General features: G+C 38.7%; 1 protein-coding gene across 13 annotated transcripts in view; it reads left to right on the top strand.

The window, feature by feature from the left end:
- The window catches only part of MEF2C (myocyte enhancer factor 2C), a 179,066-nt gene extending 153,204 nt beyond the window's left edge, over nt 1-25,862 (top strand). For 5 of the 13 annotated variants that reach the window (XM_061424363.1, XM_061424368.1, XM_061424361.1 and 2 more), the window contains 4 exons: nt 10,979-11,151; nt 13,563-13,692; nt 14,537-14,672; nt 21,159-25,862. In XM_061424363.1, the coding sequence (XP_061280347.1) occupies nt 10,979-11,151; nt 13,563-13,692; nt 14,537-14,672; nt 21,159-21,480 (761 nt within the window). In that variant the 3' untranslated portion in view covers nt 21,481-25,862. Of the gene's footprint in view, nt 1-10,978; nt 11,152-12,655; nt 12,680-13,562; nt 13,693-14,536; nt 14,673-21,158 lie in introns of all 13 variants that reach the window. The other 8 variants (XM_061424365.1, XM_061424364.1, XM_061424367.1 and 5 more) reach the window with 3 other exon arrangements.
- The last annotated feature ends 378 nt before the right edge of the window (nt 25,863-26,240 follow it).

Here is a 26,240-nt window from a genome sequence, read left to right as displayed (position 1 = left end):
GAAAGGAAACTCAGGGGCTTCCCTCGTGGCTCAGAGGTAAAGAATCTGCCTGTGATGCAGGGGACCCAGGTTCGATCCCTGGATCGGGAGGATCCCCTGAAGGAGGGAATGGCAATGCAGTCCAGTATTCTTTCCTGGAGAATCCATGGACAGAGGAGCCTGGCGGGCTATCGTCCATAGAGTTGCAGAGAGTCGTACATGACTGAAGCAACTGAGCAGCACACAAAGGAAGCTATTGTACCAAAACCTGTATAAATAGGTTCAATTTGTCATCTGCAGATGTGTTCATTAAGGATTCACTCAGTTCATTCATTATTGCTCCATTTCAGCTATAGTAACTGAACATAATATCTACTTGGTAAACTGTCTTACTAAACACTATGCCTTCCTTTCACAATTTTTTGACCTTAGACTCCACTTACAATCTCTAGTTATGACAAAGAACTAGTTTGCTGTATTTGTACTGTAAGATGGGGAAAAAAATCCCTGCTGTATTAGGTTATGATGATATAATAATATTATATTATCAGTCATATCCTACTCTTTGTGATCCCATGGACTGTAGCCCACCAGGCTCCTCTGTCTGTGGGATTTTCCAGGCAAGAATACTGGAGTGGGTTGCCATTTCCTCCTCCAGGGGATCTTCCTGTCCCAGGGATCAATCGAACCTAAGTCTCCTGCATCTCATGCATTGGCAGGCAAATTCTTTACCACTGAGCCACCTGGGCAACCCATGGTAATAATAGTAAATCTAAATATGTGGTCAATTTCCCTATTCAAACATGATAACATTAATTTACATAGCAATCATGTAAAGGAAACCTTTGGTATTAAGCAGCTCGGAGAAAACTGTAAAATCATGGAGCAAAAGTTTTGCTCATGCAGTAATTTGGAAAAAATACTTTAGAGGCAGATATTCAGGATAATAAAATAACCAAGAAAAATACATGATGTTCGAGTTACTTTAGGGAAGATGTTGTCCTTGGAAAGTCAGTGAATCCCCACATTGCAGGATTGTGGTGAAAATTAAATGAGATCTTCGATACAAGGCAGCATTGAGCACGCTTTCTGCCCCAGAGTAAGTGCTTGTTAAAAAATGTTGGCTCTTGTTAGTATTACAATTATCTATATTCTTGACTTCCTAAGCAAAAAATAAAGCTTGGTTTAATCTAGTCCCAGTAATATTTATGAAATGTGCAGGGTGTGAGTAGTGCTCTACTAGGCTTCACCAAGACAGATGCCTGCCACAGCCCCTACCCTAGACGGTGGGAGTAGAGAGGAGATATTAATAAATCCCAGACAGAAAGGGAGCGCAGTGCAGTGCAGTGCAACACGTTTCGCTCAAACATTATCATCTTCTGATGTGTTTGCAGCAGTTGTGTAAATGTTAAAACCACAAGTAATTATTCTTTCTCTTCTGTCACGTTCTCTCTAATTTGAACTGTCTCAATATTTTTGTTTAGAAAAATGACTGAAAGAATGAGCAATTGTGTCAATAATGAAGACACCCCCTCATTTTTTAGCAAAGAGACAGCCCCCAAATCGCAAGAAGTGAACAATTAAGTGAGTCATAAATCTATCTATCATTCATTGTTAAATGGAACTTTTTTTTTAAGATAGCAAGGTTCCATCTCATTTTTATGGTGCAATGAAAAACTATCCCTTCAGTAAGACAATCCTCAGAACAGAACGATATTTTGTGTGTCTTTGTGCCCTGGAAACATCAGATTGTCAACTTTTTTCTTATTTGCAAATGGAGCCTTTATTCTAAGAGAAGGGAAGATTCGTGGATGCATTCTAAATCTGAAACATCTGGCTTTGGTAATAATGTAGTTCAAGCAGCTTGTGCTTTGGATTCAAATCAAAGCTCTCCCACTTACTGACAAGCCTTAGAAACTCCCGGAACCTCAGTTTCCTCATCTGTCAAAAATCGGGATGAGAATGCCTGACCCACATGACTCTCAGGAAAGAAATGAGAGTGGTCTGCCAACACAAACCTGTTTTATGACACAGACTCCAGTCTTTGGAAGAATAACTTAGTACCCAGTAAAATTTCTTTACCTCTGCCTCACAATCCAGAGGCTACTGTATGTGCTGAATGTTTAAAGTTCTAGTTGGCAGATAGACTGTTAATTTCTCAAAAGATTCTAAACAGAACCAAGAGACATCAAGGACGAGTAGGGTCAATAGCAAATTCATGAAGGTCTGGTTCATCATCAGGGTGACCTAGTCAAGCTAAAGAGACTAGTCTCTTTTTAGAATGTCTGCTGCCCTCCAACTGGTACAACCAAGAATAGCCTTGGCTTGGGTGTATTCTTGGGGTATTTTTCTAAGAATACACCACAAAAGACACTGAGGTTTCACAGGAGTTTCTTCTCAGTCTGACATTATGCATTATTATATTGTTTCCCTAAGAAACCCCCAGATAGAGTGGAGACTTGATTTTTACTTTTAAGAATCTGTAATCAGGAGTCTTTAGCTGGATAAGAATCAGAAATCTGATTTGCCCCCATTCTGCAGTAGGCATATTGAAATTTTCATTATTCCCAGATTTCTGACCTCTAAATGTTTTGTGGTTGCCTTTTCCCTTAGAGCCATCCCATGAAAAAGATCTCCTTTCCCCTCCAAAAAAAGAAAAAAAAACCTGATTGTGATTTACAACAGCTGGATAACTTAGAGTTGCTGTTGCTTTTAACAGCGTTTCAAGCATTCAGGGCTAAGTGAATGTAAGACTGAAGACTAGAAGGTCATAATTTTTTCCACTAAAAACTATTTTAGGTGTCTTTCTTACAGTAGAGCAGTGGGTTATATGAGCCAGTTTACTGTTTACAATTAAAATTTCATGAAAAGATGTAGGTTTATTTGCGACACAAAACAATGTCCTGACATTGGAAACTAACTTAAAACTTTTTAAAAGTCAAATGTAAAAGTAATTGATAGTAGTGAACATTATTGGGCTTCCTTAATAGCCCAGTTAGTAAAGAATCCGCCTGCAATGCAGGAGACCCCAGTTTGATTTCTGGGTCAGGAAGATCTGCTGCAGAAGGGATAGGCTACCCACTCCAGTATTCTTGGGCTTCCCTTGTGACTCAGCTGGTAAAGAATCCAGCTGCAATGCAGGAGACCTGGGTTCGATTCTTGGGTTGAGAAGATCCCCTGAAGAAGGGAAAGGCTACCCACTGCAGTATTCTGGCCTGGATAATTCCATGGGGTCACAAAGAGTCAGACACGACTGAGCAACTTTCACTTCAGTGAACATTATTATATATGTAACATCTTTAGTTTAACAAGATTGTATGCTGTAAATGTTTTCAGAATTGTTCTGTTGAAAGAAAAAAAAAAAAAAAAAAACCTAAGTGGGAAAAACATTTGGCTGAAGTAAAAACAGAAAATCAATACATCAGAGGTTTAGCTCTATGTTCAACTTAATGTTTTCCTGTGGCAATTTGCTCCAAATTCCCAAAAATAAAATACCATTAACAAAGTACTAAACAAAGTAATTTCTATAAGCTATATGTTAGAAATTCTTTTTTAGATACCTAATAGTGGATACTATAAGATACTGGGCATTTTCCTATCATGTTGAGTGGTTTTGATGATGAAGTTGGTCTCTGAAATAGATGGTTGGTAGGTAAACATCTTTACCCTGTATTACAGGGGAGAAGATTATTGACTAAAATATTTCAGAATCTACCTTTAAAAGCATACTTAATCATCCACTCAAAATAGCACACTGAAAGTTAAACAGCTTCTCTGGCATTTAGTGTAGCTAAACCCAATATTTCCTATTTGTAAATATTTATTTATCCAGAAGGAGACTAGAAACATGGTTTGGAACGTTGCCCCTTATGTAAGTCCAGTGTCTTTTGAACCAGAATTGCTATTTTTGACGCCCAAATTGACCATGTTCCACATCACCTCTGACTTAGGAGGCCCCTTTTTTAAAAATATTTGTTTTATTTTGACTCTGCCGGGTCTTCGTTGTGGCCCGCAGAATCTTTGTTTCGGCGGGCGAACTCTTGGTTCCAGCATGTGGGATCGAGTTCTCCAACCAGGGATCGGCCCCGGGCCCCCTGCGTTGGGAGCATGACATGTTAACCTCTGGACCAGCGGGGAAGACCCTTAGGGGCCCCTTTGAGTCTCACGTCCCTGGTCTCCCACTTTGTTTCCTCTCTTCGTGTTCCTGGAATTTTAGGATGATATTGGATAGAGAAGGGTTTTCAGAGTCTCTGAGTACACCCCCGTTCGGAGGAGCAGGTCTGTGCTGTGCTTCAGAGCGTGGGCTCTGGACATACTGCTGGGTTCAAACCATGGCTTAACCAATTGATAGCTGTTTGCCGTTGGGCAAGTTACGGGATCTTTCTGTTCTTCAGCTTTCTATTTATGTAACCCAAGGATACTCTTAGCACCTCACCGGGTTGTTGTTGTGAGGATGAAAGGTGCTTTATATCCGTGTGTAATAGCCAGCACACTGCATAGGCGCATGTACTGTTCTGGGTACCTACTGTGGCTGCATGATGTTAATGCGCTTGGTCATTCATACGATATAAAATGCTTGCCGTTGTTAATACTGCGTGGTCGTGTTGGTGATGGCTGCCTCGGGAGAGTACGTGGGAGTCTCTGATTCAGATGACTTTTATGCTTCTCTCACACTAATGAAATCATTGCTTAGCGTGTGAAAAACCAAGGTGCAGTATAGTTGAAGAAACTCTAATGGAGACCTCATGACGAGGAACTGCATTTATCTGCTTAATCCGCCTTTGTCCTCATCGCCCATCTGCCTTGTAAATCTTGCAAGGCTGCCGCTTCACTCAGACCTCATTCCTCATGTGCTCCCTGGCAGATGCGTCCTAACTAGCTCTCTCACAACAGTCTCACCCTTTAATGCCTCCTTTCTGCTGCCACTCTTTTCCCTCGACACACAGCTAACGATGCCGCTTCCTACTCACAAACAACTTTGGCTGTTCTTTATCTATGGTATAAAGTTTAGTAAAAGTTTAGTATCAAGTCTCCAGTATTAAAGTTAACATGACCCAAGAGGCTTGTGTTAGCCAAGCCTACTTTCCCAGCTTCTGAAAACTGCATCCCCTAAAATGACCTATATTTCGCCTTCACAGGAATCCTTATCCTTCTCAAACACAGTCATGACTCTGAGATCTATCATGAATTCCCTCCCTCCAGGAAGCCTTCCTCCGAACCATCTAGTAAAATCCAGTGCACTCTTAATTGCCACCCTTCTACCATTCTTTTTCCTAGGAAAGCATGCAGCCCAACTTTTGGTAGAAAGTTCTGTGTGAGTAAATTGTTACTGAAATTCATCTTGACATAGAGACAACCCATGGCAGTAGACACTTGTCAGTGTGGAAGAAAAGATCCAGCATCTCCGAGTTTTCTTCTTCATTAGGGGGAAGTTCTACTTTATTTGATTCTGCTGCTTACATTTAACTAAGGTAATGTGCTAGGAAATGATTAACAGGTGCAGCAGATGAAAAAAGAAGCTTCAGTTAGCTCTCTATTAACAAATTTAGTAGGTGGGCACTTGCATGATTTTCTGATTTTTATCTTATGTGGTTGGTAAGCAGTTTGTCTCAGCGGTATACTTGGTCATCACCTTGATGTTTGAAATTACCGAGTTACACATTACATTTTCAGTTCTTATCCCGTGTTCCCTCATGACTTGTAGTGCCATTTCTGAATAATTTTAATTTTTCCAGCATAATCGTCTATGTGTTTTGTGAGCATTTGAAACACGTAATAGATGAGTGTTCTGTGTAGTATTAGCCTCTAATTGCGCAGCATTTGGGGGGAGAGTGAGTTCAAGGTGGATTAAGGTTGTCTGAAAGGTATCATGAGAGCCCTGGGCCTTAGCTGATCCTTAAAAATGAATTTTGAGTTGAACAGGAAGTCATACACTGCGAGTTACTGACCTGCTAGAGCAGACTCAGATGTATTCAGAGGATAGTGAGTTTGGCCATGGCCATTGGAAGTTAGGTTAGATACACAGAGCAGGTCAAACTGTGTCCAGCTCTGAGAGCCAAGCCAGGGCACTGACCCACTAGAGTTAAGTATGATCTGAAAAAGGAACATGAGGGGAACACATGTATACCTGTGGCGGATTCATTTCGATATTTGGCAAAACCAATACAATATTGTAAAGTTTAAAAATAAAATTTTTAAAAAAATATAAAATAAAAAGGAACATGAGAGAAGCAGCATTGGAGAAAGATTTTTTTATATAGAACATCTTGGGAGTGTACATTAGCTTTATTATCACACATATGCACGGAAGTTTGCATACAGCTTCAAGGAGCAATCTTCCTGCAGCCCATCATTGTAAGGCCTGCTGAAAAACCCTTCAACTAGAGACCAGGAACCCAAACAGCAGGTTATGGAAAGACCTAGGCAGATGGCAGTGAAACCTTAATGTAGGATGGTGGCAGTGAAAATGGAAAGAGGCCTTTTTGAAGAAAAATTGACAAGATTTGGTAACTAATTAGATATGGAGTTGAAAGAGGCAGGGGGGAACAGTCAAAAGATGACAACTTGAGAGACTACAGAAAAAATGGTGCCGATGAAAAAGGTTAACCTTGGTCCATGAGAACTAGTTTCTGTTTTGTGCTGATTAGTTTTATATGCTTGTATTTATAATTTAAAGTCTAGGAGGAAAAAAATGAAGTGAAAAGACTCATAATGTCTAAACATCCAAATAGAAAGTTTCAGAACTTCAGGCTCAAAGAGAGCTCCACATTCAGCTGAGCTCTTTGAAACAAGGCAAAGTGTCCTCCTCGCAACATCATCAGCCAGAAATATGTTCTTTGAATTTACAACTTCTTAAAATAGGAGTCAATTAAAAAAAAAAAAATAAGTAGAGCAAGTGTTTTCAAGTTAACTGGAGAGAAAAAAAAATTTTTCTGCTAACACTACATTTGAAGTTCTGTATATTTACACTAGTTTTAATATGAGTATTTAGAAATTTGTAACCCAGCGAGGTGGCTTCTATTATCCTTGATATAGATTACATTGTGAATGCTCAAATTATTTTATGTGAAACAATATTTTTTATCAAATGAAACTATAAAACAGGCGAACTCTAAAGTTGGTCTGCTCTTCATTTTCTTATAATCTGTAATCAGGAAATCCATTCACTCGTGCTTTATAATTTTTGTGCTTTTAAGTGGTCAGAGGAATGTGACATCTGCATGCAGCCCCATCCAAATTGATCATCGTCCCAGGCAGAGGGTAATTTTCAAACGTAGCATGAAGAGAGGTGGAATCTATATCTCAGAAGTTTATTGAAGGGTAGCATTTCCCACCTCCCGACCCTGACTTTGAAAGAGACCATTCCGTTGGGTGAATTTATCTTAAGGTAAGACAGCAGCCTCAACAGAAGGCCACAGCGCCCGGAGTGAGGAGGAGGCCACAGTTTCCGAGCCGGTTTAAATGCAGGCTCTTCTTAGCAGTAAACCGCACGAATGTATTCATCATTGATTTTCAAATGATAGGTTTCTATATCACTGGTTTAGGATCCACAGCCTCGCATTCCTGAATCTATATTATGCCAAAAGAATAACAACTTGGTGGCTGGAAACAGAAATGGTTATTATATGGCTCCAAAATGCTAGCTGGCACAATATGCTAAAAACAGCAGAAATTCACCGGTAAAAGGCAGAATTTATTTGTTCTCAAAAATAACTTTTATGCTCTAAAAATATGAATTTAAGAAGTGTCATCGTGGTTCAAAATATTTTACCTTCAGTATGTAAACACCTTAAAATATGTGACTAATCTTCTAAAATGGCATAATTTCCAAACAAGAGGAAATATTCCAAGAGGAAAAATAGAATGCTTTTCAAATCTTTTTTTTTTTAAGTTTTAAGGCATTTATTAGGTGAAAACCTAAAATATATGTTTGCTTTTTATCTACTCCCCCCGCCCCCCACCTACTGCTGCCCCAAATCATTGTTTAAAATGTGGGCAAAAGGCTTTGTTGGAATTTCTCAGAACTCACTCTAGAAAAAAAATTTTTTTTCTTAATAAAAAAAAAGCTTTTCTCAGAGCCTTCATGCAGCATTTCCATTTTCGCACACTGGCCCAGTGCTCGTCATATCACAGGACAACACATTTCATAAAGTGGTTTTACTTCCTTTTAGCAAAATAACTCCTCCATGCAAACCAGTATCGGCATCTACCAAGCCTGGGTTTTAGTTTCTTCTGATCTGTTCAAGCTTCATTGCACTGCTTAACTGACTTTTTTTCCCCCCCTTTCTTTTGAAATTACCCAGCTAATTTTCCATTTGATTGTTTATTTAAACCAGATCTCACACAGGCTTAATAGATAAGTGACATAGGCATTCAGCATATCTGTCAGTCTGAGCTTCGGCTGACAGGAAAGAAGAGTGCAAACTTTGTCTCGGTTTTCTCACTCCGTTTTTATCCCATGGAATCTATTAATTAAAGCGAAAGCCCTAGCATAGTCACAATAATGATTCAGTAAGACACATTAAATATAAAAGTCCTCTGAGCATTCTGTCTTATCAAGTGTCTTTCTACATGAACATACCCTCTGTATTTCTAGCCAAAAAAGGTAAATGTGTTTGTTCCTTGTAATCACTTTTGCCACAGAAAACTGTCCAAATTAACTGTGCAAATTTCTTCTCGGCTTTTGGCATCATTAGTTGGCTTCAGAGAATATAGCTAATTTTCTGGAAGTTTTATTACAGAAGAGCAGCTTATATACAAATTCAACCAACATTTCTTAAGCAGCTACTTTATACTTGATACGTTTTGCCAGGAGGGGATTGTTTGTTTTATTTTGTGGGTTTTTTCCTCCAGTAAGGTGGAGAATGTTATGCATAATCCAATTGACAGATTTAATCTTGTAGTTATTTGTTATACATTCAGCCTGTTTATTCATGCATAAAATAAGACAAGTAAAATGAAAGGGATATGAAGAATCAGTATGCTCTAAACATTATTAAAGTTGTGTGTGTGCATGCTCAGTCATGTCTGACTCTTGGCAACCCCATGAACTGTAGCCTGCCAGGCTCCTCTGTCCATAGGATTTCCCAAGCAAGAATACTGGAGTGGGGTGCCATGCCCTCCTCCAGGAGATCTTCCTGACCCAGGGATTGAAACCTCTCCTGCATCTCCTACATTGGCGGGCAGATTCTTTACCACTGCGCTACTTGGGAAGCCAAAACAGTGTACCTCAAATAGATTCTAATTCAAAAGATGTGCCCAAAAATATCTCCTGAAATATACTGGGGCTTTGCCTTCCTAATTCCTCACTGTATCTCGGGTCATCACAGAAATTTCCAGACTGGATCACACTATCAGGCCTTCCTGAAATATTCCAATGCTAGTAGAACTCTCTGTCCCCTTAAGGGCCTGTGTTCCCTCTGCTCTGCAGCCTTCAGGGGTCTGCATTTCCACCATTTAAAACCAAGACACATAAGCCTGGAATTCACAGGCTAACCTCCAGTGGGCTCCACAGCCCAGCCCTCCATATTCCTTCAGAATCTCTGCCTCTTCTCTCATGGGTTCCCTTCTCACCGGGATCCTCACAGAGTCTCTGGCCGTCCTCTGTAAATCGCCACAGTGGCCCTTTCCTAGTGCCCGGTCACAAGACCAGAGATCTTTTTGTCTCCTCTGTTTTTTCAGGACCCACATCAGTTCTTGCCTCTTCCGTGAATCTCGTTCGGATAATCTCTTCCCTGCTGGGAAACGAGTGGCCCTTAATCTGGATTCCTCTGTGCACCTCACCCCAGGCTGCCCCATCTTGGTGTGTACGTACCGTACACGTCCGTATCGGATTGCCACAAAGGACTGCAAGGGCCTTGGAGGCCCAGGGCCTTGTCTCTGCTGCCCCACAGAGTAGCACACAGTTATCATTCGTCCTGGGGTCATAGGTGCTGGGGTTTTGCCGTAATGATAATGATGACAGCAACGATGAGGTTTGACTGTCTCCTTTAGAGAGCCCCAGAAAACAGCTGTCTGGGTTTCCAGCAAGGGTTGTTGAATTGGCCTGGGTGGTTTCTCCGATTCTCCAGTCAGAGACGGTGGAGGAAACAGGGACTTCCGGTTCAGCTCAGGTTGCATCAGCTGCCTCTGCACCTCTGCCGGTCACGGGCCAGTGTATTTTGAGTTCTGAGAAATGGACACCTTCAGATAGCCGTTTGTCTGCTAATGGGAGGGGGAGAACTAAACATCAGAGACCCAAGAAAAACCTTTCAGGACAGTTCCCACTCGCTGGCTACTCCTGTGCCCGGGGCATCAGCCCTTTAGTGGAGGCCTCACTCCCTCCTTTCAGCTCCTGAGGAGGAGGCCTGCTTTCTGAAGTTCTCCGTGAGCAAGAGAGCAGGGCTTCAGGTTCGTCCACTGAGCCTCGTGAGGGAAGCAGACCAGAGAGAAAAAAGCCATAGGGAGAAATCGCTCAGAGAAAAGGGGAACTGAAGAGCAAAGGGTGTGAGAGGCTGCTACGCCTCCCGCATGTCCTAGAAACTATAGCCTCGCTGGTGTGTCCTTTCTTCACTTAAGGACACACAGACACACAAAATAAAACCCAAATCGTTGAACCGAAAGAGTGAGTCATGCCAGCCAGGCCTCCGCTGAGCTAGTCAATTAAAGTTCAAGACCAATTCGGTGCTTTTCTTAGGCCCTGAAAGACTGTCTTGACTTTCGTCCCAACTTTTTTCTAATAGAAAAAAAATAAATAAAAGTATATGCTGGCTTCCGGACAAGTTGATGTCTCTTAGGTTTCTTCTCATTAGGAGTTTTTAATCTTCCTTCAGCGGCATTTTAAAGAACTGATTGGGTTACTCCTGAGGAGGTTGTCAGTCATCCTGTGAACTTTGCATGTACGTTATTGTCTCACCCTGTTAATGCTTTCTTCATCGTCTCATGTAGTGTATGCTCTAGAAACATTTCGTGAGTCCGGATTTTTTTTTTCCTGAGTGCTCTCATTGTTTTCTTTTAACAGGGAACGGGTATGGCAATCCCCGAAACTCACCAGGTCTGCTGGTCTCACCTGGTAACTTGAACAAGAATATGCAAGCGAAATCTCCTCCCCCCATGAATTTAGGGATGAATAACCGTAAACCAGACCTCCGAGTTCTTATTCCACCAGGCAGCAAGAATACAATGCCATCCGTGGTAATGTGAAATTCCATGTTAAATAAATGTTGATAATGTTTTGTATACGTTTTGCTGTTTTTGTATTTGTCTGACTTGATGGGTTACTTGCATGTTCCCAGAAAATCAACATGTCAGTGCTGTTGCTGCAGCCCTGTTTGGATTTAGCTCTTATTTCTGGTAACTGGTTTGCATTTCCCTTTTCCATGGGAAAAAAAAAAAAAAGAACCAACATCTAATAAACTCCATTATCGGGCTGGTGTTCTGGGGCAAAGAAAACATTTCCTTTTAAGGCCCCCAATTTATAATTAGAAAAAAAATCATTACCTAGTACTCTGCTTATGGGATGTATGATTTGACCAATGGTAGAACCAAACTCACAGAGTGAGGTATTTCATAAGATTTTTACAGGATTGAACTAAATAAGTATGTTCTTAAGGTGCTGACAGTGAAAAATCTTTTTCATAATTTCTAAATGAACTCTCTCCCGTTAATTGGCATTTCTTCTCTTAGGTATATTGCAGTGATAATGTTTAATACATCACATGCCTGTGCAGTGCCTCAGTTCTCCTTTCCAAATATGTGTTTAATGCCAGTAATTACCTCTCAAAAACAAATTGTCTTAAAATTCTAGGCAATTGAGAACAAAGGTTATATTTTCCATCAAAAAAAAAAGTTGTGACACTTATAAGAATAAATATGAAATATAAATAATATCCCTGGAAGCTATCATTTTTCCTTCTCCTGGGTCTGAAGGACTAAGGTGAAGATAAATCTGTGGGCCCAAATTCAACAACAAAGAGACTCACATCCATGTTCTCCAAATTAGCTTTGCTTAAGAGCGAGAGAACATTTAAAACCAAGATTCAGTAGACAAATTTAGATCATTCTGCAAACACATTTTTTTTTTCTTTCTCTGCTCTGTGGCAAGCTTCAGGGTAAAACGGTCCTGCAAGCTGATTAGTTTATTATGGCACAGTGCAGATTAATTTTGAATATCAACCCCCCAAAATTCACATAATATGCAACATTCTCTTTGGAAAAGGCTGGGGCTAATAAATAAAACCTCCCACAGGCCATCACCAAGCAGTTTGGGCCACGCATGGCAGGCTGTCTCTATCAGCAGATTGATTCCAAGTGCCTTAAAACTGATGCTTTCCCAGGGATCCCATGAGCTGTGGGTCAGGTCTCTGTCAGTGCTCGCTACGTGCAGTTGCCCCTTCCTCCAGCAAGTGCACTTTCAAAGTACCATCTTTTTTTTTTTTTTTTTCTCAAAATGTGGTGGTGAAATAATGAAGGTTGAAACCCTGACCTGTGCTGAAAACTGTCTTCAGGTTGGAGACAAACCGCTCATTAAAGGAAACAAAGAATATCTTTGTAAGGAGTTGTCTTTAGAGTCTGGGTTTTAAAGCTGTTTAAACTGTCATGCCTGTCAGAAGATGCTTTTCCTTTTGTTGAAAAGATTTTGCCCAAGTATAAATATTTACAGACACTAATTAATAAAACTCCTTCCCCATGCTCTCAGTCTGAGGATGTCGACCTGCTCTTGGTAAGTGGTGAGGGCACATCCCTTCAGTGCTACGTGCCAGGAAACACCCAAAGCCGCCGTTAGGCGAGAGGTGGCAGCAGTAACATGGAGAGATTTGGGGAGTTAGTGTGTGTCAACACTGATTATTTAGAAATCATTTCAAGTATCACTTACAGGTGAAATACCAGGTTATCTATTTTTCTGTTTTACCCTCTGTAAGTGAAGGCCCATGTTTTCAGTGTATTTTTGGATTTAATTTATAGTACAATTGTAACAAACAAATGTCCTCAGTTATTTAAAGCCACAAAGATACTTATTTTTCTAAGAATTAAATTCTCACGATATTTAAGTGTATATGAATTTTTAATCTCCTTGCTCTAAGGAATTAAATATACACGTTAGCTGTTTTACCATCTAGTTGGAGGGAAGTTTTAGAAGAATCTGAAAAAAAGTGGTCAGAGCACCACCTGCTGGTCAAAACATGGCATGAACCCTCTACCCATCTGCTTTGATATATATACAACTGAACATAAAAACCACCGTGGTTGATTTTAATTTTTTTTCAATTTGCATTTGAATAAAAACTGAAACAATGGAAGTACAGTATACATATTTCATCAGTTTTCAACATAGTCTGTTTTTACCCATAATAAAGCTATGGTACTTGTTACTAGTTCAGTTGCCTAGGAGATACTGATGTAATGGGTTACTATGGCAACAGCTGGTCTCTTGAAGGATTGTAAATGATAGGGTTGGCAGAGTTCATAGAGACACATGTTAAATGATTAATTTCATGAGATTTGTACCAAGTTATCGCTTTATGTGCAAAACTAATACTGAAATCTAGTGTTTTTAAGTTTAAAAAAAAATCTATTCCATAATATCTTCTTATTTACTTTAAAAGAATCAAAGGATAAATAACTCCCAGTCTGCTCAGTCATTGGCTACCCCAGTGGTTTCCGTAGCAACTCCTACTTTACCAGGACAAGGGATGGGAGGATATCCATCAGCCATTTCAACAACATATGGTACCGGTGAGTAGTTTTGCCATGTTCAAATAATATATTAAATACTTTCTATTAAAAAGCAAAATGAAAATGATATTACCTATTAGTCTGTTAGGAAGCTTTATTTAATACCTGTGGTGTTCAGATCATTATACCATTACCTATTCATTACTAAGACAAAGTGAATATCCACATGATTCTTTCTTAGTGACCAAAAGTTTTGTTAACCCAACCTGAATTCAACATAGAAGAACAATTTCAAGGAAAATGAGCTGTTAATTTTTTTTTTTTGATGTAATACTGAAGCTGAAGCTCCAATACTTCGGCCAGAGCTAACTCATTGGAAAAGACCCTGATGCTGGGAAAGATGGAGGGCTTGGAGGAGAAAGGGGGAACAGAGGATGAGATGATTGGATGGCATCACCAATTCAATGGACATGAGTTTGAGCAAACTACAGTAGATAGTGAAGGACAGGGCAGCCTGGCATGTTTCAATCCATGGGATCACAGAGTCAGACACAACTTACTGACTGAACAATAGAAAGCTCACTTTCTCAGGATTGTTTAAAAAACGTTTCTAGATCATCAAATACTAGATACCTGCCTGTGATGCCAGATTGTAGTTCTAATAAACTGAAATTGCTTGCTGTACTATGTTGAAGTTTTCATGGAATACTTAATTTTTGGTGCATAGTATATATATCTCTTTTGAATTAAAATTGTCCCTAATGTTTTATCTCCCTCCCTGCCCAAATTTTTTTTAAGCATATCATTCAATAACAGAATATTTTAAAAATTGGAAATGATTATCCTGTTCTCCATTTGGTAATTTCCAAAGTAAATCTTTTGCCTTCTCTCGTCTTTGCTCTAGAGTACTCTCTGAGTAGTGCAGACCTGTCATCTCTCTCTGGCTTTAACACCGCCAGCGCTCTTCATCTTGGGTCAGTAACTGGCTGGCAACAGCAGCACCTGCACAGCATGCCACCGTCCGCCCTCAGCCAGCTGGGGTAAGCAGTGTTACTTCTTCCATAACACACTTCCGTAAACGCGTTTTTAAAGTGACAGATGGCAACCTCTGAGTTTGTGCTCTGATGTCCCTTTAGAGGATGTGAGTTTCTGCCGGATCAAAATCTGAAAGTAATTATCAGGTTAATATCTTTCACATGGCTGAAATATCACTTTCCTCCTTCTTTATGAGGAGGGGGAGCTCTGTGATAATAGGGCATTTTATTCTCCTGTTGTTTTAGGCTGTATTTGTTTCCACTGCTCTCAGTGATTAAGTTCTCTTCAGTTAAGCTTTCACATAGTTAACATGGGACAGAAGAAAACATTTACAGTTATTAGTTCTTTGAATTTTTGCACTATTTCAGAGTCTTTTTCACTTCGCATAAACCGCATAGTTCTTAATGTGATTAGCATAGTTAGCCTGTTACTCAGAGGGTCACCTATTCCACTGATATACAGACCTCATATATTTATAATATACTCATAATATAGTTGTGTATTCATAGATATTGTATGAATATACATATATGTATATGTACACACACACTAATTATTTAAATTTGGGTATAAAAATAGTTTGGGTTGTTTTCTGAAGTCAGAAGGTGTCTGTTTTCCGCCCCCTTGTGGTACTTTTGAGATATGTCTATATTATAGAAATAACTCCTGTCATTTATCAATGGAAAGGTTCAAATCTTAAAAAGCCCTAAATTCACAAATAATACTGCTTGTAAAACCATTAGTTTTATTTTTAAGTTTAAAACATGAACCAAAGACTTGACTTTCAGTTTAAGAACTCCAAAACTTCAGTTAATCTTCAAAAGAAAATGCAAGGAGGATATAAAATATTTAAAGATAACCCATTTTTATATGTTAGAAAAATGCTATTTGTTTACTCCGCTTTTACCCTTCTGCTGAGCCATTTGGTTAAAATAGTTAGCTAGCTCTATGTTCATATTCTAAGGAGACAATGAGAATAAAATCCTAATTAGAATAAAAATTACTGATTGATATCAGAGCTTCTCTTACCCCTCTCCAGCCCCACTAGCTTTCACGTGGAATTGAGTTCACATAGATTAGTGCTCTGGTTGTGGAGTTTATACCCAGCTACTATTTGCTTACGTGCATTTTCCTCACTAATCACTATTGTTGAAACTCTAACCTAAAAATAAAATAAATTCTCTTGACACTGTTGCTCTGCTTCCTTGAAAGATTAACTTTGAAGATATAGCACATATTGATCAGCAACACAATATCTCTTTTTAGGATAACATTTAAATTTTGCTAGAAATGTTTAACTATCCAAATAGACATGTATTGCAATACCTTTTTCAGGTAGTTACCACTAAGTACATCGTACCCACAGGCATTCTTAAAATCATACACACGGCATTGTACTTCCGTGGTTCAGCAGTAAATCCACCGTTTATTGCTTTTTGTCAAAAGTAAGGGTCCCCGTTCTGACTTTTCTCAAAATTCATCCATTATAGGACTAGCTCTCCTTAGAGATGATCAGTGTCAAAAGTCATATTATTTTCTCTCATATGGCTTTCTTTTGTTTGCAGTAACACCTGACAATTTGCATTTTTACATAGAAAATACATGGATTTATGTATTTTAACTACCCTACAATTTTTTAATTCGCTTCTGGGAAGAGAATTTTATTTTATTCTATATGGGAAGAATCTAATTCTCTGCTGCCCTTAACAGCAGCTTCAGTAAATGAGAAAAGGGGACAGCCCTGGACTAGTGAGGAACTGAATTACAACAGTCGAGGATGAAGCATTTTGTTTAGTTCCGGTTGCTTTCAACACCAGTCCTCATGGTGCACGAGTTGACTCTGAATTTAGTCTATGTGTTTTTATTGCACTTAATCACTTCCCTTATCCCTCAAATAGATACCCCTTCCAGGCCTTCTAATTTTGGCCTGCCTGCCTTTCTTCTCTCCTCCCTTCCTTCCTTCCTTCCTTCCTTCCTCAAACCCCCCCCAACACACACACACACACACACACACGCACGCACACACACACACACACACACACAGTAGTTTTCAGAAGGAGATTCCTTCAGATGGATTAGCCTATGCTCACACGATTAAATCTTAAACTCAAAAACAAAAAAATCATGTTATAATACTTATGTAAAATAAATTATATGATCCATCTTTATTCCTTACAATGTCAGTCACTTGTTGAAAAATTGATATTTTCCCAAGCCAAACTAGTCTCAAGTACTTGTATGGTGGATTCACATTCTTTCCAGTAGATACAGTGTTCAAAGCAGAGTAAAATATCTTTCAGCCCACCAAAGCAAATATTCCCCATAGCCAAGAGGGTCACCATGGTTCTTTCTCAGAATTAAACTATGAAAGAGATCTTCATATTTCGCTCATGGAAATACCTTTAAATCCTCAAAACTATACTGTTAGCACTCTCTAGTATCTGATTTTATCTAAGCAAGTTAGAAAAACAGCATAAACTGACCAGATACAGGGGATAGAGCAGACTAGAAGGAACTTGCCATCAAGGGTTAGCACAAGTCATTCGCATACTAATATTTGAGAAAGTGACCCCTCAAATGTTTTGGTGTTTTTCTCCTACCATCTAAAAAAAAGACAACCTATCTTCTAGAAGCATGTCCATCATCATGCTTAACAATGTGGGTATTCAGTACACACTGAGAGATGACTTTAAGATGATTTTTAAAAGGTTAGGTTAAATACAGTTGGATAGTCTAATTTCCAGGCGGAGGCAGTAAGAAATTTGAACAAAGCTCTCCAGTCATGTTTCATTTCTGAACACCATGGGGAAGGTAGGTGTTTTCCCAGCTGGAAGGAAGGCCTCTGCAGTAGCTGGAATCCTACAGCAGGGGATGTGGGATGTGGGAACTTGCGTATCTGGCTTCTGTCTCCCACGCACCTCCTCATCACCCACACATAGGAAGTATCTCACAGTTATCTATATCTATCAAAACTGCATTCTCAAGAACAAGTAGACCAACATGCTTATCTCTGAGTCTAGTATAGCTAAGTGATGTTCAATTCAGTTCACTCACTCAGTCGTGTCCGACTCTTTGTGACCCCATGGACTGTAGCACTCCAGGCTTCCCTGTCCATCACCAACTCCTGGACTCATGTCCATCAAGTCAGTGATGCCATCCAACCATCTCATCCTCTGTCATCTCCTTCTCCTCTCACCTTCAGTCTTTCCCAGCATCAGGGTCTTTTCCAGTGAGTCAGTTCTTCGCATCAGGTGGCCAAAGTATTGGAGTTTCAGCTTCAGCATCAATCCTTCTAGTGAATATTCAGGACTGATTTCCTTTAGGATGGACTGGTTGGGAACTCTCAAGAGTCTTCTCCAACACCACAGTCCAAAAGCATCAATTCTTTGGTGCTCAGCTTTCTTTATAGTCCAACTCTCACATCCATACATGACTACTGGGAAAGCCATAGCTTTGACTAGACGGAATTTTGTTGACAAAGTAATGTCTCTGCTTTTTAATATGCTGTCTAGGTTGGTCATAGCTTTTCTTCCAAGGAACAAGCATCTTTTAATTTCATGGCTGCAATCACCATCTGCAGTGATTTTGGAGCCCAAAAAATAAAGTCTCCCACTGTTTCCATTATTTCCGCATCTATTTGCCATGAAGTGATGGGACCACATGCCATGATCTTAGTTTTCTGAATGTTGAGTTTTAAGCCAACATTTTCACTCTCCTCTTTCACCTTTATTAAGAGTCTCTTTAGTTCCTCTTCACTTTCTGCCATAAGGGTGGTGTCATCTGCATATCTGAGGTTATTGACATTTCTCCCAGCAATCTTGATTCCAGCTTGTGCTTCATCCAGCCTGGCATTTCACATGATGTACTCTGCATATAAGTTAAATAAGCAGGGTGACAATATACAGCCTTGACGTACTCATTAAGTGGTGTTAATGTTCCTTTTTCTATTCAAGAACATACTTCTTTGATAATGGAGACTAGGCAATTAAACATCATTCTGTTCTAAATCCCATTGCACAGTATAATGAAGCTGAACCTAAGATATCACTTAGAATTCATTACTGTGAATTCAGTGTCCCCAGAACTACTCAAAATGCTTCATAAATGCTTTCAGTGTCAAATGAAATGCCACCAACTAAGTTTATCTTATCTTGGGAACTAGCCTGTTTGTTTGAAGGAAAGGATAAACAATAAGTATTGTATCTTTTATGAGGAAGAGAAATAGCAAAATCTCTACAAGCCAGCTGACTTTAGGAGAAGAGTGAATAAGTAGAAAAAGCAGCTTCCAAAATCTGTATTAAAGAAATATCATTTCAATTATGTTTTGCTCAGTTTATTGAGATTAACTGCTTATACTGGTTCAACTTACCAAATATTGTTTTCTAATTTTTCATGTCACCCTGCCTGTGAAGACACAATCTAAATGTCAGAGGGCAGACAAAAGTATTTATTGATATGCCACTTTATTTTCAGACACTTAATTGACATTCATCATTAAACAGGTGTGTGACTCATAGTAGAAGCATTTAATTAAATTTTAGTGAAATAGTCTTTCTCATCCAGAGCCAATAAAATTCTTTATTCCAGAAATCAAAAGATGATTTCCTCTCACATCAAAATGAATCATTAAGTAACTCTGAACCAAGATAAAATAGTCCACCATTATGGATCCTTTTGAAATACAGGTGCTCCCCCCCTCCTCATTTCAATATCTTCTTTATTTAAAGATTATTTAATTAAAACCCTTAGAGAATTAGTATACTACTTCACTATCTGCTTTAATAGAAGGCAGTTGATACTGTAAAGCAATTATCCTTCAATTAAAAATAAATAAAAAGAAAAAAAAAGACACTATAAAATAAAAGCAATAAATAAATAAAAGTATAAACAGGTGATTGAAAATGACACTCCATGTGGTATCTTGATACAAATGCTAAGACTGCTTTGATTCTGTAATATTATAAAAGCAAAGGAAAGCAAGCCTTATTAAGGAAACAAACAATTCTCCTTTATGTTATTCTCAACATTAGCTCATCTATTAATAAGAGAAGGAAAGTAATTCTTTGCCAGTAGGTGGTGCTTTTGTATAAAACATCACTCAAAGATAAATTCCTTTCTAATTTTGTATCTCTTTATATCTTGAATCTGAATTGCATCTCCAAAAAACCAAGCCCCAAGTTATTCCTCTTTTTCCTCTGAAATATATACCCATGTTCTCACTGCTTACAATGACAGTTTTAGTATTGAGTACCATCTGATTCTGTTCATTGGGAAGTGACATAGTCACCTGCATGCATAGGTGGGTTTGCTCTCCTTTGTTTTAAATAGGTGTGTCAGTATGGATTATTTTTTACCTCAACTCTCCTCAGAAAAAGAGATTTCTGCTCCCTGTTGACAACATGGGCTACTAACATTGACTCTAGCTGTGAATGTCAGTCCACTTAGAACATAAGAACAATACAAGCATCTTAAAATTGATGTCAGCAATAGTACTATGGTTTATACTGAGCAAAGTCATTGTGATTGCTAGTCTATACCTAAAGGCTTAATGCTTTTCCCTTCACAACCTCAAGTATCAAATTCTCCCACGTTTTGGAATAAGAGCAAGTTATGCTGTCCTGAAATTAATGGGGATTGAGGGTTATAAACACAATAAAACCACAGTAAATCCTTCTTTACAACGTGCATCAACTAATGACAATAATAAATTGAGGAGTGGTCTCCTTAGCATCTTTAGCAGGGAGAGACTAGCAATAGTTTTATTCAGGTAGTTGTGTATAGTATTTTCATCCCATGTAACTGAGAAAACATGAGGAAAGTCAGAATCTCTTACCAGTTTTAGTGGGGTAGGAAGTCTTGAGTGTTTTTAAGCCAGTACTGAAAATTTCCTTCCCCATTTTTCCCCCTCCCAAGCTTTTCATCAGAAATGGTTATGGGTAGCATTTTATGGGTTCTATTTATTTGAAATTTGGATTCTCTTTACGTTTTCTGAAGACTAGGCAACTTAATGTATGTATTAAAATGAGGGAAACATTTATATCCCTAGTAAGCAATTTACAGTAATTTTCAAACACAGGCATTAGTAAATCAAAGAAGTCTTAATTCAGAACCTAAACGCTGTATCGTTAACTCTTGGATGATATTTTGGAACTAGTCTGGGGAGAAATTCCAGGGACATAGAAAATGCTTTTTCCAGGGTGTCTTGTTAAAAGCTTCCTGAAGCTGTAACCTGTACATTTAGGGAGACTAGAGGTATCATTCAGAGGCCTGGACCAGTTAAACGTGGTCATTATCACCGGGCAAATCAACAGAAGCATCCCAATCGCTCGGAGAAGGCGATGCCCCCAAGTGCTTTCAAGCACGCTGGCTCTCCTCCCCTGGGCATGCTCTGATGTCGCTGCAAATCTTTAAGCTGATGTTTTATGTAATTGTGAGTTCCTGGGGGCTCCAGGCCTCCTCAATCTGTAACTGGGTTTCCTTTCCTCCTACAGAGCTTGCACTAGCACTCATTTATCTCAGAGTTCAAATCTCTCCCTGCCTTCTACTCAAAGCCTCAACATCAAGTCAGAACCTGTTTCTCCTCCTAGAGACCGTACCACCACCCCTTCGAGATACCCACAACACACGCGCCACGAGGCGGGGAGATCTCCTGTTGACAGCTTGAGCAGCTGTAGCAGTTCCTACGACGGCAGCGACCGAGAGGATCACCGGAACGAATTCCACTCCCCCATTGGACTCACCAGACCTTCGCCGGACGAAAGGGAAAGTCCCTCAGTCAAGCGCATGCGACTCTCTGAAGGATGGGCAACATGATCAGATTATTACTTAATAGTTTTTTTTTTTTTCTTGCAGTGTGTGTGTGTGCTATACCTTAATGGGGAAGGGGGGTCGATATGCATTATATGTGCTGTGTGTGGAAAAAAAAAAAGTCAGGTACTCTGTTTTGTAAAAGTACTTTTAAATTGCCTCAGTGATACAGTATAAAGATAAACAGAAATGCTGAGATAAGCTTAGCACTTGAGTTGTACAACAGAACACTTGTACAAAATAGATTTTAAGGCTAACTTCTTTTCACTGTTGTGCTCCTTTGCAAAATGTATGTTACAATAGATAGTGTCATGTTGCAGGTTCAACGTTATTTACATGTAAATAGACAAAAGGAAACATTTGCCAAAAGCGGCAGATCTTTACTGAAAGAGAGAGCAGCTGTTATGCAACATATAGAAAAGTGTATAGATGTTTTTGGACAGACCCGGCAAAGGGTGGCCACGGTTAAACGTTAGGAACACACCAGGTCACCTAATACCCACCCCGAGAACGCTCACAAACCTGCAGGCACATCCTTGATGTATGGCACTCATGAAAAAAGGATCGATGACCATTAAAAGAGGACCATACCTATTTTTAAAAAATGTGGAGTTTGAGGGCTAACGTATTTAATTAAATAAATAAATAAATCTGGGTCTGCATCTCTTATTAAATAAAAATATAAAAATATGTACATTACATTTTGCTTATTTTCATATAAAAGGTAAGACAGAGTTTGCAAAGCATTTGTGGCTTTTTGTAGTTTACTTAAGCCAAAATGTGTTTTTTTCCCCCTTGATAGCTTCGCTAATATTTTAAACAGTCCTGTAAAAAAACCAAAAAGGACTTTTTGTATAGAAAGCACTACCCTACCCAAGCCATGAGGAACTCCATGCTTTGCTAACCAAGATAACTGTTTTCTCTTTGTAGAAGTTTTGTTTTTGAAATGTGTATTTCTAATTATATAAAATATTAAGAATCTTTTAAAAAATCTGTGAAATTAACATGCTTGTGTATAGCTTTCTAATATATATAATATTATGGTAATAGCAGAAGTTTTGTTATCTTAATAGCGGGAGGGGGGTATATTTGTGCAGTTGCACATTTGAGTAACTATTTTCTTTCTGTTTTCTTTGACTCTGCATACATTTTATAAGTTCAAGGTCAGCTGTCAAAAGGATAACCTGTGGGATTAGAACATATCACATTGCAACACCCTAAATTGTTTTTAATCCATTAGCAATCTATTGGGTCAACTGACTTCCATTGTATATACTAATTAGTTTCTTTCATGCTATTTTTTGTTTTTGTTTTTGCATTTTTATCAAATGCAGGGCCCCTTTCTGATCTCACCATTTCACCAAGCATCTTGGAATTCAGTAAGTGAATAAATACCCTAAACTTGCCCATATCCTAAATTTTCTGGTTGGTTTTCAGCCTAGAATTTGATAATGCTTTTAAGAAATATGCCCAGAATAGAGAGCTGTGTTGGGGCACATGTCCTGCCAGTATAGCCCTAGAAACAAGTGATATGGAGTTTGCTTGATGCATGAGTTATAAATTCCCACAGAAGAAAAATGTGAAGGACTGGGTGCTAGATAAGAAGGAAGCAGGAAAAGGGATAGTTGCTTCGTCATCCGTTTTTAATTATTTTAACTGACCCTCCATAATCTTGTCAGCAATATAGGACTGTTGAACAATCCCGATGTGTCAGGACCCCCAAATGTCACTTCTGCATAAAGCATGTATGTCATCTATTTTTTCTTCAATAAAGAGATTTAATAGCCATTTCAAGAAATCCCATTAAAGAACCTCTCTATGTCCCTTTTTTTTAAAAAAAATAATGATGACTCTTGTCTAATATTCGTCTATAAGGGATTAATTTTCAGACCCTTTAAAAAGTGAGTGCCATTAAAAAAAAAGTTGATATATATTGTTTAAAAGAGATTTCAGTCTAGGAATGATTTTTCCTTCTCTTGGAATGTGAAGATCTGTCGATTCATTTCCAATCGTACACATTGACATACACAGCAAAGAAGATAAGACAGTAAGATCGACACTGCTGTATCAGGTGTAGGACATTTCTGATCCAGTTTTTTCTTTTTCTTGCATAGTTGCTATGTGTTTCTCCTTGTAAAAGGCTGCCACTGGGTGGCAAAAGCCAAGAGACCTTACTAACGAGGCTATATTTTTCTTAACTTGATCTGAAATCCACAATTAGACTGCAATGCACCTTTGGTTGTATCCATATAGGATGCTAGCCTGCCTTGTACTAACGTTTTTATGTACTAAATCAAACAAGAAAAACTCTATCAACCATTTCATCTATCCCACTCCTCAAGGTATCCATGAAACACAAGAGAAAAGCATTTATGCAGGGGAAAAAACAGAAAGTCATCCCTAAAAACACACACATTCACACACAGGGGAAAAACTAAGGAAAATCATTTTCCTCACCATAGACTTGACCCCATTCTTAACAATCTATCCTTACAGCTTGATGTGTATCAAATATGCAAACGTCACAAATGTTCTTTGTCATTTCAGAACACTTTATCAATAACTTACCACTGGGTGGGAAAGGGTCATTATGTGAAACTATGAAAAAATAGCCATATTAATCTTTTTTACCTGCAATTTGCCTCAGCAACAAAGAAAAGGTGATTTTCTAAATGCTGAAGATAAAGTAAGCTAAAGGACCAGCAGAAGCCTTGGCTAGTCATAGCAGGTCTGACAATAGTTTTATAAGAACATGGAAAGAACAGAATCACTGGAGAATGGATGCCAGTCATCTCTTGTTCCCACCACTGAATTCATAGAAAGTGGTGGCAAGACAGCAAAGGGATAATCTGAGAATATTTTAAAGGTGATTGAATGAGAAGAAGCACAATTTCGATTGTGATGAGTCACTTTGTGTAAACATCACTATCTTTGCCCTTATACCTTATCTGTAATTTACCATTTGTTGTATTTGCAAAGCTAGTATGGTTTTGGGTTTTTATCATGGTAAATCCTTTGTATTCAGGAGTTTAGGGCAGAGCCCTGAGGGAGTATTATTTTACATAACCCATCCTAGAGCAACGTTTTAGGCAACATTCTTCACTGCAAGTAAAAGAACCCTAAGTGGCATTTTACACAGCTTACAAGTATTGTTGTATCTAATCCTATTTTAGAAGATTTTTTGGTAATATTAAGCTGAAATACTGGTAACACTGACGCAATATCTGCGAGCTGCACAACCTGTATGCATTGGTGCATGGAGGGCTGTTCATTTCAACCTTTTTTAAAATTGTGTTTTTTAGTAAAATGGCTTATTTTTTCCCAAAGGTGGAATTTAGCATTTTATAATGAATATAAAAATACCTGTCATCCTCAGATCATTTTAAGGTTAACTAAAGTGAAGATTTTTAAAAATTCCAATACACTTTTTAAAAGAATGTCTGCCCTCTCACACTTTTATGTATTTATTTTTCCTACATACCCATCTTTTAATTTAGAGATAGCATTTTTTTCACCCGCTTTATCCTTGTGTTTGTTTTTCCAGAGAGTAAATGCTTTGTATTTTTCTTTCAAAAAAAAAGGGTGTTTTTTTTTTTTTTAAAGAAGCAGCCACTTGAACCCTCAATAAAGGCTGTTGCCTAAGCATGGCATACTTCATCTGTTCCCGTTCGTGCCATCTGCTGTGATGTCGTCACTTATATGGCGTTAATTTCCTGCCACTCCAGATCTTTTGAAGATTGATGGAATACTGGTGTCTGTTAGAATGCTTCAGACTACAAGATGCAATTAAAGGCTTTCCTTAATATGTTTTAACCAAAGATGTGGAGCAATCCAGGCCACATATCTTCTACATTAAATTTGTCCATTTTGGTTATTTCCATAATCGAGTATTGCATTTTGCCTTCCCTGTTCATACCTCAAATTGATCCATACCTCAGTTTAATTCAGAGAGGTCAGCTAAGAGACGGATCCCGTTGTGGTTTGAATGCAGAACCAGTGTTCTCTTTGAACGAAGCCGCCCTGGGTCACTGTAGGCATAGGACTTGGATTGCTTCAGATGGTTTGCTGTATCATTTTTCTTCTTTTTCTTTTTCTGGGGACTTGTTTCCATTAAATGACAGTGATTAAAATAGCTTGTAAATGAGGGCATACAAGCATTTGCAACAAATACTCAAATAGAGGCTCACAGCGGCATAAGCTGGACTTTGTCGCCACTAGATGACAAGATGTTATAACTAAGTTAAACTACATCTGTGTATCTCAAGGGACTTAATTCAGCTGTCTGTAGTGAATAAAAGTGGGGAATTTTCAAAAGTTTCTCCTGCTGGAAATAAGGTATAATTTGTATTTTGCAGACAATTCAGTAAAGTTACTGGCTTTCTTAGTGATGCAGTGTCTGTGGTGCATTTTTTTTAATGTTTTGCTGTTGAAATGTATTCCACTTTCTCTTGTTTTCTTAAAGCAGAAATGTATTCCACTTCCTCTTGTTTTCTTAAAGCAGCTTTTCCCACAAGCGCAAGTGAGCTTTCTTGTCTTCAACTCAAAATACTCAAAAGCCAGGGTATTTGTATTTTGCCGGGAGGGAGAATGTGAATTGGATCTCTGCTCTTCGGGTTATGTAGGTATACAGCTAGTGTGGGGAGTTCGGGTTTCTCATCAAGTGATTCAACTCGTTATCAAATCAGTTCCATGAAGATCTTTGATAAATTATTTCAATACACAGACTTTTCCAAAAGTCACTGTGCAAGGCAACCCCATGTTTAAAG

Source organism: Bos javanicus, chromosome 7 (genome assembly GCF_032452875.1).
Source record: "Bos javanicus breed banteng chromosome 7, ARS-OSU_banteng_1.0, whole genome shotgun sequence".
In the NCBI taxonomy this organism is placed as follows: domain Eukaryota; kingdom Metazoa; phylum Chordata; class Mammalia; order Artiodactyla; family Bovidae; genus Bos; species Bos javanicus.
This window is presented reverse-complemented; position numbering and strand designations above follow the sequence as displayed.